The sequence below is a fragment of the Falco peregrinus genome, chromosome 1 (assembly GCF_023634155.1).
Source record: "Falco peregrinus isolate bFalPer1 chromosome 1, bFalPer1.pri, whole genome shotgun sequence".
Taxonomy (NCBI): domain Eukaryota; kingdom Metazoa; phylum Chordata; class Aves; order Falconiformes; family Falconidae; genus Falco; species Falco peregrinus.
In genome coordinates this window covers 126,976,972-126,995,682 of record NC_073721.1, presented here as the reverse complement: position 1 = coordinate 126,995,682, position 18,711 = coordinate 126,976,972, and the positions used below count along the sequence as shown (strand labels likewise).

Below are 18,711 nucleotides of genomic sequence, written 5' to 3'. Positions count from 1 at the left end.
TGCACAACAAAAATAACGGAGACTGCTTAGTAAACATATTAAATACTAATATTTTAATGTGCTGCAAGTCTGGTATTTATCATTCTGAACTTTCTTTGCAGAATGAGTCTACCTTCTTGAAAATGCAAGTTCCTAAAAATGTCAATCACTTCTGACACAAACGATCTTTGCATGAAGCAAAGTTATAATCCACCAGGTTTTATTTTCGTCTCATTACTCTCGAGGGTGAGACTTAACTGTTCCTCAGATGTGAGTCTGGATCAAGTTGTGCACACCAAAACTGACGGTGATAACTGGGGGGGTCTCAACTATGTGCATTACTCGAGTCTTGAATGTAGAATTAAGCAGTTAATCTTGTAGCTGTATCATTTATTCCAATTTTATGTATTTTTAGAAAACGCAACATCCTATTTCCAAAGTTCTTAATGATTTCATTATGGTCTTTCGCTTGATCGTGGTATTCATGTGTTAATTTTACATGTCCATATGTATTCTGTTCTAGGTTTAAGCATTCTTGGTTCTGACAGCAAAATAACGTCTTTCATACTTATTTTGGCAATACATGTTCAATCTTTTTTGTTTGGTTGTTTTCCTTAAGTTGCTATACAGCTGGAATAGCATTCACCTTGGTATTACTGACTTCCTTTCCACCTTTGATTCATTTCACCTTCCATCTGTGTAGGAAAACATTTTTTCATTATTTTTGAGATATATCAGAAAGCCTGAATGTTTCAAGACATGATGAAAGAATCTCCCAAGAGTGGTATCAACCAAAGGCATGCTAAGGAGACTTATCTTCTTTAAACAAAGCACTGAAATGCGTTATCAAAGATAATCAGGTGTGCGAGCGCTGTGCTGAAGGAGAGCAGGACGCAGCGCCGGCAGGAGCGCTGCCGGGTCAGTCTGCCGCTGGCAGCAGAGCTGGCGGGGCAGTTGCTCTCGCTTGCTGTGAGAAGCAAGCGTCATTTTCGTGGCACATCGTCTCCCCTCCCCCAGCGCAGCTCTTCCCAGCGTCCGAGTTCAAGGGCAATCGTACTGGTGGTTGGACTGGCGCAGCTGGAAGAGCATCGAGCCCCAGTGGGGAAAGGGACCGGGAAGGAGCAGATGAGGAGATGGAGTGGGTGCAAATCTCATAGCACGTCTGCCGCCGGCAGAATAGTGATGTGGGCCCGCAGCCCGAAACAGCCTTTAGCAGTGCAGCCTGCTCGCTCCGTAAGGCAGGCTGCCCAGTAACACAAAGATACTGTGACTCTACTGAGTAAATACCCATGCTCCTTTATAATTCCTCCTGGTTCTGGCTTCCTTATAGCATTGCATTGCAAATGGTATCTTTTATTCTTCTTTGTCTAAACCAACTTGTATCAACCATGTATCGTTAGTATATTAAAGTAGATGATGAGACTCATAACTTCACCATATATACGGAAACTAAGGCAAGCCTCTGCCTGTGATAAGATGCCTGCGTTGCAGGGAGTTGTGGCTGCTGAACCAGTCGTGTGAGCCTTGCTGTCATTCCTCTCACTTCTGAGCGAGGACTGCGTTAGCACCAAGTACGCCCAAGCGTGGGGAATTAGAAAAGCGAACCGTGCCTTCCTCCGTCCCCTTGCTGCGGGGCTCCTGGTATGTTCCACTGTAAGGACTTGGAGCGCACACCTTGGCAAAGCTAAAATCTCAACGTGAAATTAATGCTTGCACAGATCGGAGAGCTAAATTAGAACTTTAATAGAATTCAAGAAGACAAGGCCAAAAAGCAAACCTTCACCACCCATTGTCAGTTTTAAAAATTGTCAGTTTAAAAAATGGACAATACCTACTGGTATGATATCAGTTCAGCTGGACAAGTTTCTTCAAGCAGGTGCCAAGAGAAACAAATTACCCCATTAAAATAACGTCTTCCACTCCAAGTAGAGCATTAAGTTACACAGGCAGTATTTTTCTGGTGAAAGGACTTCTATGGATCTACGTGGCAAAGAGGACAGACGGTACCTTTGATCTGCAGTCATGCCATTTCCATGTTTCAGGCCATTAAACTTCTTTAACCTCATTGTTAAGGATGGATACAAGAAGATATAAAGCAGCCGCTGTCACACAGGCAGTGCAGCAAGCAGCAGACGGCAGCGCACAGCTAGCTGGGGCCCTCGCCTCCCGAGAATGAGGTAAACGTCTTCGTTTTCTTGCGACAAATGCCTCTTCCTGGGAGCGGTAATCCATCACGTTTCGTCAGCATCTTCAGGCAAGAAGATTGCTTTGAGGATTTGAGTGAAAAGGGACTTCAAAATCCATTCTGCAAAGAGGGTGAAGTTGGAATGTGATGACTGCCAAGAAAGCCCGGGAGGCTTTCTCTCCTGCTTTTCCATCCCTCCCTGGGTCACATTTTACCTGCTTCCTTGTGCCCGCGCTGGTTCTCGCGCAGCCACGTGGTAAGCCTGTGCTGGGAGCTGATCCGCCTGAAAACTAACCATGGGAGAATAAAAGAGGCAAAAGTGAGATTGCAGCAATGAGGGCTCCACGGCTTAGATCAGTTAAAGCTGCTGTGGAATGGAAGCTGAGGGAAGGTTCACGAGAAGACAGTTTTTCTGGGAAATGATTGTTGCATTAAACTCACTCAGCTGGAGAACAGTGTCGTGGTGTGTCTTGAGGATGCTAAAGGACTGCTCTCAAAGATTAGATCACACCAAACCCACGTGATTTCAGATTTGCATCTTAGGTTCTTGATACTTAAATCGAATCCTGAACAAGTTGATAAATGGCTGATGAGAAGTAGCATAGGAGCATCATTTTCTTAGCTAGCAGTCATAATTTTGTAAAAAAGAAATAATAAAAAAAAACCCTAAAACATTGGCAGCAAGTGTTTTTGTTTGGAAGCAAGCAAGGATGGTCTGCTAATGATTAACTCGTATAGATTTTGTGAAGCACATCGCTATTTTGGTTGGCTTGATTGTGTAATGTAATACCGTTTTGCTTTATTTTTTTGATACTTGCAAAAATGTCACTGTACCGATAGGCTGAGTCTTGTAAAATACAATTGGAAGAGAACTCATGTTCTACAGATTTGTGTTTCTTCTGCAGTCATTTCTAGTACATAGAATCATAAAGATTTATATTAAATATTTATGCTCTGGCTACTGTTTTTATGATTTTTAGCTGATAACCTTCATTGAAGACTGTGTTTTCTGTAAAGCAAGACATTTCTCATGTCAGTTTTCAGCCTTTAAAATGGAAGGAGAAGTGTATGTATTTTAAAAGCTAAGGATACTGGAGACCAAATAAGGAAAAAAATAGACGTGGTTTAAGTACTGCGATTGTTACAGCAGATTCATTTAAGATGGTCTTGCTTTGAGGCTGATTTTTAATATGTGATACACGTTCCACTGGATATCTTTTGTAAAATGACCACAAGACCCAATCTGTCTCATTTTTATTAGTTTTTCCTTCTAAGCAGAAACCTTTGGACTTCTTCAAAATGAGAACTGTTTGCTTTCCTGGAAGGCAGTAGTTTCTCTGACTCAGAGCTGCACTGAGCACCAAAAAATCGGAAAAAAAATTTTCTTTGTGCCTTAGTTTCCTCATCTATACAATGGGAGTAATACTTAACTGTTTTAATCCACCTGTTTAAATTACTTTAAATGTGCTGTGTAAATACATAGTATTTTCATAATTAACATGTTCCAAATCACTGCACAGTTCTTGCCAGTTTCATAATTATCCTCATAGCATACCGAGCTTATGAAACTCTATGTAGACTTGTGAGGACGTAACTTATGACATTATTTGATCCATAGTTACATCTCTGTTGTTATTTATATTGCCTGGTAAATGGGTAACAACAAAAAAAGGATGATAAATTTGGAAGACATATTTTTCTTTTAGCTAACATCATAGTATCATAGGTCATTCCTCTTACATGAAAGACAGGTGTTTGAAATATCTTCAGACTAGATATATCCTCCTTTTCCACTTAATCGCTCAGATTGTCACAGAAATCAGAGTTGGGAGGTGGCAGTGAGTAAACTGGAAGAAGTTACTGTTTCCAGTGTTTACATATTTGAAGTTATTTGACAAGGTAGAAGGAAACGCCACCAAAAAGCTTGTCTGGAGGAGGCTCAGGGGGGCCTGGTCTGTAGCCCCCAGGCACATCATGGCTTTGTTTAATCCCGAGATAAAGGTGTCCCCCACTTCTAACCTGCCCCATCAGCGATGTCCAAACAATGCGGAGCATCAGTCGTCATGGGGTCTGTGACAGAGGTCTGCTTGCCTCTGCCTGAACCAGCGCCTGGGGGCACCGAGGTCTCTCTCCCTTGGTTTTGTGGGCCGAGCTGTCTGAAGGAACAAGACCGGCCCGAGAATTTCAAAATAAAAAGTTCCTTGGGCTTGGTGGGGGGGAGGTTGGAGAAGAGTGGTGACTTGCAGCTGGGTTTGTGTCCAGGGGCTACTGCCCGTCCATCCCTCGAGCCTGCCTTTGGTCTGAGAACCGAGTTTTGTATTTTTGGGCACTTAATTCCTGTAGGTGGTCTTTACACTTGCGCCCCATTTGCTTAAGGTCAGACACTGCCTTTGAAGTTTTTAGTGAAGGACTCACCTACACTTCTCTGGTGGCCACAGGGCCACAATCCCTCAGGGATCTGACCTGAAAAACCACACCCTAAGCAGCATCATGTGGATAAATTGTAGAAGTGCATTCTGGCTGCTAGACTGTCGCTAGTAGCTCTGCTGCAGCCCTTCACCCATGTTTCTTCTGGATGATCATGAACCTGAAAGCTAGGAAATTACTAAGTCATCAACTACCTTTACTACACGTCTATCCTATTACTTAGAGAATTAGGAGACTAATGCAACATCAGGCTTCACCTATTTTTTTCTCTTTTTTTCTCTCTCCCTCCCAGCCACAGGATCATTCCATTACATTTCATGCATGACACATTCCCAGCAGGACCGTAAGAGGCAACCGAATGCAGCCGGCCTGAAAGCCTCTGCCACGCTGCCGGGTGGGTTACTGCAGCCAGCGGCCACGGCAGCATGGTCCGCACCTGGGACTCTGACCTCTGAAGTGAAAACAGCTGAAGGCAGAGCAGTGTTCAGGTGGGCAGGGGCCTTGCTAGGTGGAACTTCTGGGTTTGTGGCTCTTGCTTCTTGTTCGGTCTCCAGTGTCTCTATCAATTAAAAGTTATTTCTACATTGTGACAGAAGTAACGATGCTCCTGGGAAAACTACATCCAAGATGGCACAATGGTGCTCCTGAGGTAGCACATGTGAGTCCCTCTGCAAGGGACTGAGAGGGATGCTGTTGAGGTATGTCAATGGGATGATACTAACCTTCGTGGTGCTGCTGCTGCTAAATATTAAGTAACACAGATCCCAGAATACTTTAAAATAGCCATGTGCATAGAATCAAGCAGTTCTGGACTGACCGAAAAGCAACATTTAACTCCAGTACTGCCAGCATTTTAAGAAAGGAAAAGAATCCAAGTCAGCTGAAGGGAAGTCAGCTAAGGAAATTTAGCGGTCGACAGCTGGGGTGTTTTCCTAGCCTTTTCCTTTTGCTCTGTTTGAATCATGCATTAGTATTTTTAATGGGTAAAGGAATCTTCAAAAAAGTTGCTTCTTGCTTTTTCTTCTGTAAGGAAAAAAGGAGACACGGCAGCAAAGTTAAGGGAATAAATTCAGACCAGGTATGCAGGTTAACTCCTAGATGAATTCCCTGATACATACTTTAATAGGATGTTCCACTTTTTTTAAGAAAAGTCTTGAACTATTTCCTCCTTTTTTCTATGCCTTTATATTCCATTTTTGTGTCTGTTTATTGCATATTTTCTAGAATTGATACCTAGAAACCGAGCTTCCGAATGAGACTTAGTGTCTTACCACTGTAGACCGGCCTGTCTGCAGCATCGGAGGACGAGGCCTAAGCAAACAGGACCAGGAGAACAGGGGACAGTGGCTGAAGCGTCAGCTGGCAAAGTTCACTCCGTCTGAGGCTAGTCTCCCAAAGCTGCTGCTATTTTTTGTGACGATGGTCTATTTATGTTAAAGCCCTGCCGTCTGCAGAGGGTGTGAGGAATCAGCCCGGAGCGCCCCAAGCTTCGCCTTTCCGGGGGAAGCGGTTTGCAGCTTGGGGGCCGCCCCCGCGGGCTCTCGGTACAGCAGCGTGCGGAGTGTTCGGAGGCTGCCGGCCTCCTCGCCCGGAGCAGTGACGCTGCTTGAACCGCACCCGCGAGGTGTAGCAGCGTGTGCGCGGTCCCGGCACGGGAGAGATCCTTGTCGCAGAGACCCTTAACCGCCACACGGCTCACGCCCTCTGCTTCAGAGGGAAGTACCAGGCTCCCTAACGCCGGCTGCGGGCACAGCGCTGCTTTAGTCCCCCTGTGCGGGCACGTTCAACCGCGGGAAAGAAACCGCGGCCGGGGACTGAGGGCCCTGCCCGGGGCGGCAGCGCTGGGCCTCGGGCCCGCCAGGGGCGGCTCCCCGCACACCGCGGCTGCCGCTCCGCGATACGCCGAGGGGGCCTTCCCTCGGGGCAGGGCGCCGCACCTACGGGGCCCGGGGGGCTGAGGGGAGCCCCCCGCCCCGCCTCGGGCCGCCCCTGAGGCCCAGCGCGCCGCCATGGCGCCCGGCCGCCCCGTCCCGCCCCGCGCCGGGCGGAGCTGGGGGAGGGGGCGGGGAGCGCGCGCCCCGCTGAGTCCGCCGCCGTCCCGGCGTGCCCCGCGCGCGGCGCTGGCTGGGGCCGCTCTGGCGCGGCCGCCTCACCGTTCCTGCTGCGAGCGCCGGCGGCCGCGGCGCGGCGGGGAAGATGGCGGCGGAGGCGGCGGATTCGTGGGGTAGGTGGCGGCCGGCGGCCCCCCCCGCGCCCGCCCGCGCCCGCCCGCCCGCGCTCACCCGCTCTCCTCTCCCCCACAGACGCCGACAGCTTCGAGGTGGTGGAGCCGGTGGCGAAGCGGCTGGTGCCGGGAGTGGCCGGGGACCGCTGGGCCGGCGAGGATGAGGAGGACGACGTGAAGGTGCGGCCGGGCGGGCGCGGGCCGGGCCCTGCGGTGTGGCGGGGGCGGCGTGGCGGCCCCCGGGCTGGCGGGGGCGGCGGGGCGCGGGCCGGGCCGCTGCCATATGGTGCCGCGTGTGTGGGGCCGGGCCCGGGGCAGGGCCGGCGGGTGAGGGGAACTCACGGGCCGGGCTCGTCCCTCCGGCGGCGACGCGCGGGGCCGCGGCCGGGCCCACGGCGGGCGGGGGGGACCCTGCGGGGCGGCCCGGCCTGTGCCGGAGCGGCCCTCGGTGTCTCGGTGCCCCGGGAGGGCACCGGGCGGCCTCAGACGGCAACGCCAGAACGCGGAGCAGAGCCCGAGCGCTCCTCTGCCCTGCGCCCCCCCCCCCCGCTGCTTGCCCGCGGCCCCCCGGGGGGCAGGCGGGCGCTTTCCAGGCCTGAAGAGGCATCTCCTCTTCGGGGGATCCACCTGCTGCTCCCCAGCTGCTTGCCAGGCTTCTGAGTGCTTGTCTGGGGCCGGCTGGTTTCCCCCTGTAGCCTTTCAGATTCGGAGCTGTGGGTATGGTGCACTGAGACGTTAGAACTGGCTTTAAAGAAAGCAGTGCTGTGTTCGTGCTTCTGCTGTTGACCAGAAACTACTGTGTTCTAGCAGCATGGCTCTTCCACCCCTTTTTCCTCCTCCTTCACACACCCCCCCCCACCCCTACACACCCCCCCCCCCCCCCGCCGCCACAGCTGGAAAGTACAGTAGTCTTACTTTGTGGTTTCAGATTTGGTAGTGCCCCTATCACTTAAAATGCATTTACTTAAGGCACTATTTGAGACAAATTTTCACTGTATTTCGGAGTGACGTCTGTGTTGAATCAGGATTAAAACATGCGGATGTTCATTTCTGATGTTTGTGAAAGCAGACTTTCCTTAAAAGCTTGTTTTCTCCTACCTAGTTCCAGCTGTCCCATAGCAAGCTGGGAGACTGAGTGGCGAATGCCCCAGAATCCTCAGTTTGCTTCGCATTTGTATGGACAGTAAGCAAAATGATGCCAGGGAACACAGAAGGAACGTGCTTGATGAATGTAAGGAACAGAAATAGGTCAGCTGAGAAAGACCGTTTTGTTTCAAATCAAGCTGCTGAGATACCGTGATAGGCAATCTCCGGAGGTGACTTGGTCATTCTAGTATGGTCACAAGTCTGAAGCTTTCTGGAATCAAGTATTGCTGCTTACTGGGTGACGACTGGCTGCGTTTGTTATTTAGGCTGCTGGCCGTGTCTCAGAATCTCAAAAACACCAACACTTCTTGGAGCTTAGGGTGGTTTTCTTTTTATAAATAGTATGAAAAAAGTAGTTCATCTTCTCTTTAAAAAAAAGGTAACAAATTTTTGTGAGTTACAGGCTGTCCGTTTTCCTTCTTAAATTTAATAACACCCACACCTTATAGTTACCATAGGTGTCGCGTTACAGCAGGCAAAATAAGTAAAGGTATCTCTGTATACAGTAGGTACGGTCGTTTGTAAAGAGTGTGGTTGGCATGTAACTATATGCATATATGTAACTTACAGAAGTGTATATATACACGGGTATCTTGGACTCATTGGTTCTGTGAGGCTTGCTTTTCCTCCTTCCTTTGAAAGTGAGAAACTTCTCTGATGTGGTAGAGTGTGTCCAAGAGCCGGACTCTGAAGTGTTACTCTCTTGAAGGCACCTGCGCTTTCTGTGGCCGTTTTAGTAAAGGAACAGAGCTTTCCCACATGTAATAAGAATGCAACTACCTAACTCTTTCCGCGAGCTTATGGGTTTTAGCACTGGAGCTGCACCTAGAGGGAAGGACAGGTCCAGCAAAGAAAGCTGTTTTTACTTCCATCTGCTTTTCCTGTAGAAACACCAAGAATCACAGCACTGAGCCTGGGAGGTGGGTGCTCAGGCTCTAGATTCCTTGTTTGCAAGGGTCTGCCTTGGGGAAGTACCCGCATAAGGAAAATTACGTGGTCTAAAAGAGAAGCACAAAGTGTTTTCTGACCACGAGCTTGTCTTAAGGCTGGAATGTGTTCTGTGTATTCAGATTCTGTAGTTTATTTTGGAAGATTTTTTTAGTGAGGAACTTAAAGTAACTGGTAAGTTAGGAAACTTCCACTTTCTCAGGTTTAAAATTAGCATCTTCATCAGTAACAAAACTCCTCTCCAGTGTTACCCAGAACACCAGTTTCCCAGAAGACGGGCCTCCTGCCAAGGAATTTTCATCTATTTACTCTTGGGCAATTCTGTGCTTAGCAAAGCCAAAGCTGGGAGATGTGCTTGTTATCATCCAGGCAACAGCCTTTCCCATGGTGCAGGCATTTCTCTTTGAAGGAGAGCATTCAGGTTTAGCTGGGAATCTCAGATGCTGGAGTACCTGTCACTTCCCAATCATGTCTTCTGGGTTTTTGGGGGGAAATAATTTGCATTATCATACTTTTTAAGGTACATGTGATGGAGCATATGAAATTGTAAGAGACCTGCTCTCATCAAGGGATTATTTACGTGAAATGGAAGGTGTTTTTAATAGCATTATTTTAGTTGTTCACAGTGTATGGTTGGACTTGATGGTCTTAAAGGTCTCTTCCAACCCAAACAATTCCATGAGTCTATGCATAATTAAGTAGCGCTGAAATACTTTGAAGTAAAGATGTCCTCTTTCGATTACTTAGTATCAGTGCAAAGATACAGCACTGAAGCAATTTTCTTTTCCTCGAAGAGAGTTCACTGGAATTTGTAAACCACAGAAATAGGTGTATGTTTGGATGCTTCACCCTGCCCCCAGTAAAAAAAAAAAAGCCTGCCCAATATATAAATCATGTTCTATTGCTGTTTTAAAAAAAATAATGTTGGAGAAGAGGGAGAGAGTATTCAGTGTAGCTGGGAGACCTGCGTATCTTAGCACGCCAAGTTGAAGAGTGAACCCTCAGATGGCGATGTCTCGCAGGTTGTCCTGCCAGGAGCGTTTCTCCGATGGCGCTGAGCTTGCGGCTGTCTGTCCCCGGTTCCAGCGGCGGTGGTCTCCATGGGTAGGCTCCCGGCAGTCGTCAATCCCTTCTGTTAAAAGTCGAGATCCTAAATCCCACCTGACAGCTTGGGGCAGGTTGGGCCAGGTGGCAGGCCCTCGCGCTGCCCTCCAGAGGGTCTGCTGTTCCTACGCTGCTTCATCATCTCAGCTTCGCAAGCCGAAACTGCCACTGTGTGCTGTCCCCACGCAGGCACAGCTAGCAGGGACGTGGTCTGCTGCAGGGAAGGAGTGCCTCTGTCATCACGTGGAAGTCCTTGCCCATGTGCCCTCTGTTAAGTCTCCCGAATGTACTAACAACGTGCAGCAGTTTCCTTCAGTCCCACGAGTACCTTTACATCACGGATGGGGTGCCCTTCCTCTGGGGTTTGGCACCGTAAAATACTTAAAATCTGTCTGTGAAGGACAGGGCAAGGGATAAGGCAGCGAGCTATATACAGCAGTTAAAAGTGCTATTTAATAAGTGGGTGTAACAAACTTAATTAGGTATGAGCTAAAATAATGCTGCTCCAAATTCACGTCAGCTTCTTGGAATGTGGATGGGAAGCTGAATCCCTTACAAGTGCCAATTAACTCGAGTGAGCTGGTGGATGAACTCAGGTGTCTTCCTTGCTTGGATCAGGGAAATACTGAGTTCTTCCACCAGTGTCTTTTATTTTGCCACGCCCATAGCAACCCTTAGAAATTAATAAATAGCTTGCATGACTGCTTGCGTTGCTGTTGTGGGATGAAAATCACAAAATTCAGGATTTACGGTTTTTAAGCTTACCTTTAATGAGATGCTGACCGTACATGTGATTTTTGTGTAAACTAGGTCTTGTCAAATGTAATCTCTTAAGCTTGCAAGCTGAGTTGAAACAGGTAACAGAAATTAGAACCCTGTGAGGTTTCTTGACTTTAACTTGTGGTGTGTATGTCGTGTGGTACTCTGCACGTAACTTCAGATCAATTTTAGAGTGTTGATTTCCATGCGGAGGCCATCTGCTTGAATTTGCAGTGCCATTAGGACAAGAATATGTATTCCCATAACCCTTACCCCGAAAACTGTCGAAACTGCAGAGTTGCTGCTGGCAAAGTCTGCAGATGACATCAGCAGGTCAGTTCTGAAGAAAATGGTGCTTCCTCGTATTTCTTTGAATGAGATACAGTATTTTGAACCACAGATCATCCACTTGGGTACAGGACAGTGGGAGACGTGGCTTTGAAAGGAAGGAGGGCAGTGAGCGATGGCTGATGGTGAGGTGCGCAGTGCAGTAGCTGGGGACCACCACAGATCTTGAACACGCTGAAGGGGAAAACTGGAGGCAGAGTTACTGCGAGCACCGCAGCTGAGACTGCTTGAAAACACACTTGAGAACGTGGTGGCTGTTGGAGAACATTTAGGTGATTTGTTTGTGAGAAGTCTTTCGATAGCTTCTATACTTATAAAAAGGCAGTAGTCACTGGTCAAAAACTGCTCAGAAACGTGGCCTTGTGGCTGTTGAAGTTGGTATTCCTGCCTAAAGCTGGGCTCCCTGCATCCTCCTCTGCTTGCTGCTGCTTTCCCTGCTCCCACAGCGCGGCCTTATCTGGCTGCACACTGCGTTGGCAGCAGATCCGGGTGAGTGTTCTCCTGTGCGCCACAGCTCCACGTGCAGCCGCAGGGATGGTTTTCCCAGCACAAGGGAGAGGGCTGGGCCACAGGGAGCGGTATCTGGGATGGAATGGGGTCTTTTGGGGGGGTGACAGCGTGTTGGGGTTTAAAATGGTTCCGCTGCACTGTCGGTTTCCAGCAGTGGCTGCACTACATGCATGTGTCCGATGACATTCCAGTATCTTGTAATGTGTAATACAAGAAATGATAATAAACTCGGGTTTTACTGTGGGTGTGATCTGGCTGTTCCTGACCTTGCTTTTGTAACTACATTGACGTGAGCTTCCTGACTGAATAAAAGCGGCCTTTTTCGTGGTAAGAACTGATCCTGGAACATCTTGGTCATCCCCCAGAAGCCGTGCCCTCGTTCGGCTCTCACGGCTTCCCCCCACTCCCTCGCTCCCAGACGAAAGATTAATGGCTATGTGAGCGTTTAAAGAGGTTCTATGAAAGCTGCTGTTCTTTGTTACCTAAAGAAGTAGGAAAGTATCTGTAACAGAATCTTAATTAAAACTTATTTTGTAGGATAACTGGGATGATGAGGAGGAAGAGGAGGAAGTAAAGGAGACAGAGATAAAGCAAGGTAAAACTTAGAAGTAATACGTGGCTCTGTACGCAGCATCGGAACAGGCTGGTTTTGCCGTGAGTGTATCTAAGAATCAAACCCATGTAATAGGGTTGGGTTTGCTTTTGACAAGCATGTCTGTTAACTCGGTGTTCGGCTCCCAGTAACCCAGCGCTGTGGCTTTTTCTTTGATTAGTGTTTCTGTAGTTGCTGGGGGAAAAAAAAAAAATCAGTAGACCTCTTGAGAGCTGTATTGTTCAATGTTTTACAGAACCAAAAGTTTCAGAAAAAAAGAAAATAGCAGAAAAAATAAAAGAAAAAGAAAAGCTACAGAAGAAAAAGCAAGAGGAGCTTAAAAAAAGGGTAATTCCTTATTTCTTCTGGGTCTCCTAATATTTAGAGGGCAGGTTTGATATTTTTTTTTTTATTATTTTGAGGTTGAGCAAGACTTGTAAAGATCTTGACTAGTCTGATAAAACAAACTCAAGTTTTGTAGTGAATAACATCTGGGAGATGTTAGCTTTAATTTCTCTGTAATTTAACCAGTTCTTGAAATCTCTTTTTGTATGCACCGGATGATAAAACATGCAGTTGTGAAACATAGAACTAAGGTGTTTCTTCCCACTTCTAGTAAAATGAACAATTTATTAAACAATGTAGCATTGTTATACTTCATTGGGATGGTTTTCAGGTTTGTACATGCTTGAGGTGTACTGACTTCAGGCAGAAGCAAGCTGTTCAGGTGGCGCTGGGAGAACCACGGTTTCTCATACTACCCCTGCTCAAGGCTAACACATACAACCTTCTCCCTATATGCATTTTCTAATTCAGTTAGAGGCACCAGAGGAACATAAAGAACTTACACCAGAAGAACAGTTAGCAGACAAACTACGACTAAAGAAGTTACAAGAGGAGTCAGACCTTGAGTTAGCAAAAGAAACATTTGGTAAGTGTGCGGCCGAGTCAAGCTAGTCGATGTAACCACAGCGGCACAAAAGCGCTGTGTTCTCTGAATAAAACTGTGTGAGGGGGGGATACCTTGCACGAAGAACGGAGCAGGATTTGGCAGCGGGGGCACCTGCAGGTTGTGTTACTGAGAATAAAGAGGGGTTGAAATTCAGACCACCGGAGGCACGTCCTGGTGCTAAGGGCTGATGTGCAAGAACCACAGAAGCATCTTCAGAGTAGAGAAGGTGCTTTTGCTTAATTGTGTGACGGTAGGAGGTTACAGGAAGAAGATGGTGGACTAAATTTTCCAGCATACTGGTGCTTGTGGTAAAAAGATGAGTATGTTTTAAAAAAAAACCAAAACCAAAACCAAACCCTGTCTCTTAATGTTTGGAGGTGGTTTACAACATGGCTTTAATGAGGCTTTGGACAAGTGTGGCACAGCATAACTCACGCATGCTTTACTTCAGGCAATCCACGCGATGCGCTGGGTGTTGGGAAAGCCAGCTCAGTTCGTGGAGCGAGCTCATTTCCTGGCAGAGATGAAGCAGCCTTAAAGCAGATCCTTCTGGTTTTGTGCTTTGACAGAGGTAGCAAAGATACTGATTCATAGCAGCATTCTTCAAACATGAAAGCGTGTTTCCTTGACTATAGTGAATTATACAGCTTATTACTCAGTGAAGATTCTGCACTGTGAGTCTTCTGAAAGAGTACAGCCCCTTGGGGGGGTGTGCATTGAATACAGGTGCAAAGAACCAACTCAATTTTGCACTTAGGAGCAATCATGACAGGAATTCCTTAAGAGGAAGGGGGTGCACATTGCTCCAGAGAACAGGAATAGCTGGTTCACATTGCTAAGTTTTGCAGCAAAATACTCCTCTGTATAGGCTAGTGACTCAGGCTGTTAGCTCCTGTGTGGCAGAAGCCGGTGGGAAGTGGGTGAGCAAACCTCAGCTTTGGCTTTGCCAAGTCTCAGCGGAGGTGAGGAACTGAATGTCAACAATGTGACTTGTTTCCTTTGTTGTCATCTTTTAGGGATCACAGCTAATGTTTTCTGTAATACCTCTCTGTCTTTCTGTGCAGGTGTAAATAACACTTGTGGAATAGATGCCATGAATCCCTCTTCAAAAGATGACTTTACGGAATTTGGCAAACTACTAAAAGAGAAAATTACACAGTATGAAAAATCGTTACATTACGCCAGTTTTTTGGAAGCATTAGTTCGAGACGTATGTATTTCATGTAAGTTAAGTGAAAGACATCCTAGAATATACTGCTACCAAAATTACGATGGAATCGAGGCTAAAAACATGCCGTTACAGTAAACATTACAATCAAGATCGATCTGTGTAGTTTGTACTAAACAAATCTGAGTAGTATCCAATTCCATTCCCACAGATGTTAAGGCTTGTCTCCCTGTACAAGAATGTTTCTGCATATCAGTTAAAGACACATTTTAAAAAGTGTGAATTTTTATGTTGATCTAAAACTTGCGTGTTTTTCTTGAAGCCATTTCTAAAATAATAATAAAATTCAGTTCTCCTGTTCTCTGAGCCAGGTAACTTGAGCAGCTTGGCTGGCAATTGAGTTCATGTAATTCTGCGACTGCAAAATAAATCATTCTGGATTCAAAATGTAACTATACAGAGATAAAACTAACTTAGTTGGGCTCATTTTTTTTCCACTGCTCTGGTGAACTCATTGCTTGAGATCTTCCCCTGCACTGCACTCGCTGTGGCTCAGTGAGGCGGTAACTTGATACGATTCAGTGCTGTATAAATACAGCCGGGCTGGCTGACGGCACCTGGTAACTTACATTTCAAACCAGCTGCAGATCTCCTAAAGCAAAGGACTTGCAACCTCTTGGAGCATTTATTGTTAATAATTTATTGATAATCCACTGCTCCTTTTGATACATTTTACAGTATTTTTACTGTATCCGTATTTTACTGTTCAAATGCCACCTCATTAAGACTTCTGTGTTCACTGACTTCCAGTTTCCAAGTTCTACCTTCTACACATTCAAGCTGCTTACTGGGGACCATCTGAAATCATAATTGTGACTGTAAGGACCAGAATTACCCTGTCTGTATTTTGCTGATTTAAATCAAGTAATTGCCTGTACTTTACTACTAATGCTTATTTCTGGTTTTTTGAGAATGGTGATGTTAGATTATGTAACTGCCTTCTAAGAACAATATTGATGAGCAACCTTTTCTTTTTCTTCCCCCAACCCTCACCCCGTGACGTAGTGGAAATCGATGATTTGAAAAAGATCACAAATACCTTGACAGTACTATGCAGTGAAAAACAAAAACAAGAAAAGGTAAGACCTCTGTGTTTCTGCAGCAGTAACAGTACCCGCTGAAGGGGCTAATCTGGAAACAGCAACAGGTTTAACCCTGACTTGAACTGCTGATTTTCTTACAGGCAGTAGCAGGGGATTAAATTCTAACCTCGCATACTGGTTTAGCTTTAAATCTTCTTCACTGTGTGAGGTCATCAGGAGTTGATTGAATCTGGAGATCACAGGCAAAAGCTTGATTAACTTACATAAATGTTACCTGTGTGCTAACCTTGTTCCATTTGCTGCTGTCTTGGAGCTCAAGTGGCTGACGTGGATATTCTGAAGACAGCAGCCATCCCCATTCAGAGTTCAGTGTCAATGTAATACCAGTCTGCCGGTAACTTAAAACTTTGCCAAAGTTTGGGATTTTGAATAGCAGATAACTGGGACTTTTACACTGTCATGCAAACTGAAGGAGCAGTAACTGGATAGGCAAGGAAGAGGCTAAGTTTTAAAAGGTGATTTAATAGCTTAACTGATTCAAAATGTGTTTTATGGCATACATCTATGTTAAAACTCATGGTGGGCTGGAGTTCACTGATTAATCAAAGCATTAGATAGCAACAAAATCAAGCAGAAGATAATGACTGGTAGTGCAACTCTTGGTATATTTTAAAACATATTGGAGGATTGTTAGGAAACAAATGGGAGTGTTGTCCATGTGAGGAGTAACTTGTACATCTAAAATGAGAAACCTCTTGGACACAAACTGTTCCTGTGGCCGGTTCTGTCACGCCGGTTCCAAATCCCCAGGTGTGAGTGAAGTACCTTAATGCACACCAGACCTTAGGTACAGTGTTAACACATGGAGTCTGGCAAATGTGATAAACAATTTCTTTAATATGAACCGCACTTCGGAGAGCAGCCTGCGACTTACTGAACCAAAAAAGTTTTAAAAGTATGTATACTTGATATTTTTATACTCTTCTCTCCTGGCTTTTCATGTAAATCAGTTCGGCCAGCTGCTGAAAGCTACAACTACACTGATCCAGTAAGGAAGAGCTTCACTGTGAAATGTTCTGTGAAGTTTGTTTAGGACTTTTCCACCCCACCCCCCACCCCCAGAAGATATTCAGCCATTATGGTAATAAAAGCCACATTACATTCCTTAATTAAGTAGGTAACTTCATAAAAACTACTAGACTATGCATTTATGTAGTTAGTCCTCTTGTTTAGAGTCTAGGTAAGATAGAGTGAAAGGAAACATGGCCAAGTCTGTGACAGAGGGAGCTGTGGGGACACTGGGAACGTCATAGCTTTTCCATGAAGAGATCGCACTGTGGATGAAATGCAGGGGTAGAAATCGTCAGCGGTGTGCTCACCATGGGGGGGTGTGAATGCTCATACCCAGAGACGTGGCATTTACTCTTAATTAGAGTTATAGCAAATCACTATGGATTTTAAAGTAAACATGCTCTTCCTATTTAAGCAGAATAAAGCCAAAAAGAAGAAAAAAGGTGTGGTGCCTGGAGGTGGTTTAAAGGCTACTATGAAAGATGACCTGGCCGATTATGGAGGATACGATGGAGAATACGTACAAGACTTTGAAGACTTCATGTGACATTTATCTCCCCTTCTGTTGTCTTTCTGTTGCCCATAATCCCTTAAACATGTAGCACAACTTTTCTTCCTTTAAATTCTGCCAAATGCTACAATCAAAATTGCAGTATCTCTGTGCTGGTGGTTTTAACTCTTGACAGGTCTGTGCCACAGCACCGGGCCTCCTGTTCTGTGGTCAGGGGTTGGAATGAAGACATTTAAAAGCTATGTAAATTGCAGTTAAAAACCCCAAAATCCTGATGCTAACTGTTGCTATTTGATCTTATAGTAACAGCCACTAAATTGGTAAGGAATTCCGAGGCAAAGTATTCTTACCAGCACAGTTCAGTGACATGGCCTTAACTGTACCTCCTTGAATGAGTTGTTTGATGAACAGAAGCAGTTTGCAGCAAGGGCATGGTGTGCACTTAGTATTACAATTGCTTTGTCTTAAGTTAGAGCTTGAGTTTTTCAGTATATTGTGAAGGGGAACTGCTAACTTCAGAGTGAGGATACTGCACCTGGAAACGCATCACTGGAGATACCCGCCACTTCAAAGCTCAACATCTAAATGGAACACTTGGTGGGTGAGAACAAGGAAAGCGTTGCTTGGGGGGGGGGGGGTGGGGAAAGACTTGTGTCTTGAGTGTGAAGTTTAGTTTCCATTCATCTAAATTTCTACTAATGCAGCTGTATGGGTTGGGTATTCTTTAACAGTTAATTGCCTGGTTTAAGTGTTAAACGAAAAAAGAAAAAAAAAAAAAACCACCAGAAAACCCCCAAAACCCAGGACTTCCTTTTGGTCTCTCATGGGTTGTGGTAGATCTTTCACAACTCAGCTATTTTCTTTCATTTGAAAAAAAACAAAAACAACTTGCTTAGCAAACTGCAACAGTTACTACAGTTGGGCAAATTGTTATGTTAACAATTATGACATCTGCAATGTTTTATAAAGCAACTAATTTAATAAAAATCACTATTGAGGACTTCACTACAGCTGTCTTTGGACCAGTTCTTCTAGTATCTTGAAGTGGTAAGTTGCAAAACTGAGACGAGCTGCGCGTGTGTCACTGGGTCTGGTGTCTGACTTCCAGCTTAACTGGTGGTAGCGGGGCAAGATTTCACTCTTGGAAAATGGCTGTTTCTTATGATAAGGCTCTTACAGGTGGTAAACAAAATACTTCCAGAACTCCCAGAATCCAAACATTTCTGTGACAAACGTAATCTTTTCTGTGGCTGGAACTGCTGAGTTCAGTGGCTTGTACTTCCCTTAAGAATATCTTGGGGCAGCCCTCATCAGTGCAAGCCGTTATTTTAGTCCAGCTGGCATTACCACAAGCAGTCCTACATTTACACCTTGTAGTTTACTCAAGTGTTTGTTCCCAACACGGGTGGGATGTGCGTGTGCTTCTGCAAGGCAGGCTTTCTTCCAGATCCTTCCCCTTGTTAGTGATCCTGGATTTTTAAAGGATCAGGGATGAGAATTCTCAGATGCCAGGAACTTCCAAAGTTCAAGCTAAAAGCTTGCTAGCCATTATTTAACTTAGACTGATCAAAGCCAGCGTGGTCTAATTTGGTCTTCTGAGACTGACTAGAACTGGGATTTTAAACAGTGTCCTTCTCGGGCATAATCCTCCCTTCGTAAAATGTTTTATTTATTTATCAGTGGA

General features: G+C 45.8%; 1 protein-coding gene across 2 annotated transcripts; it reads left to right on the top strand.

Annotated features, from left to right (window-relative positions):
- The first annotated feature begins 6,655 nt into the window (after positions 1–6,655).
- Positions 6,656–18,032, top strand: EIF3J (eukaryotic translation initiation factor 3 subunit J). 2 transcript variants are annotated; one of them, XM_055817243.1, is made up of 8 exons: positions 6,656–6,815; positions 6,895–6,995; positions 12,168–12,225; positions 12,479–12,570; positions 13,039–13,153; positions 14,239–14,397; positions 15,408–15,481; positions 16,935–18,032. In XM_055817243.1, the coding sequence occupies exons 1-8, from the start codon at positions 6,788–6,790 to the stop codon at positions 17,061–17,063; spliced, it is 756 nt and encodes a 251-aa protein (XP_055673218.1). In that variant the 5' UTR covers positions 6,656–6,787; the 3' UTR covers positions 17,064–18,032. The 2 variants fall into 2 exon arrangements, with proteins under 2 accessions (XP_055673218.1, XP_055673213.1); XM_055817238.1 differs by having other exon boundaries at positions 6,657–6,815; positions 16,932–18,032.
- The last annotated feature ends 679 nt before the right edge of the window (positions 18,033–18,711 follow it).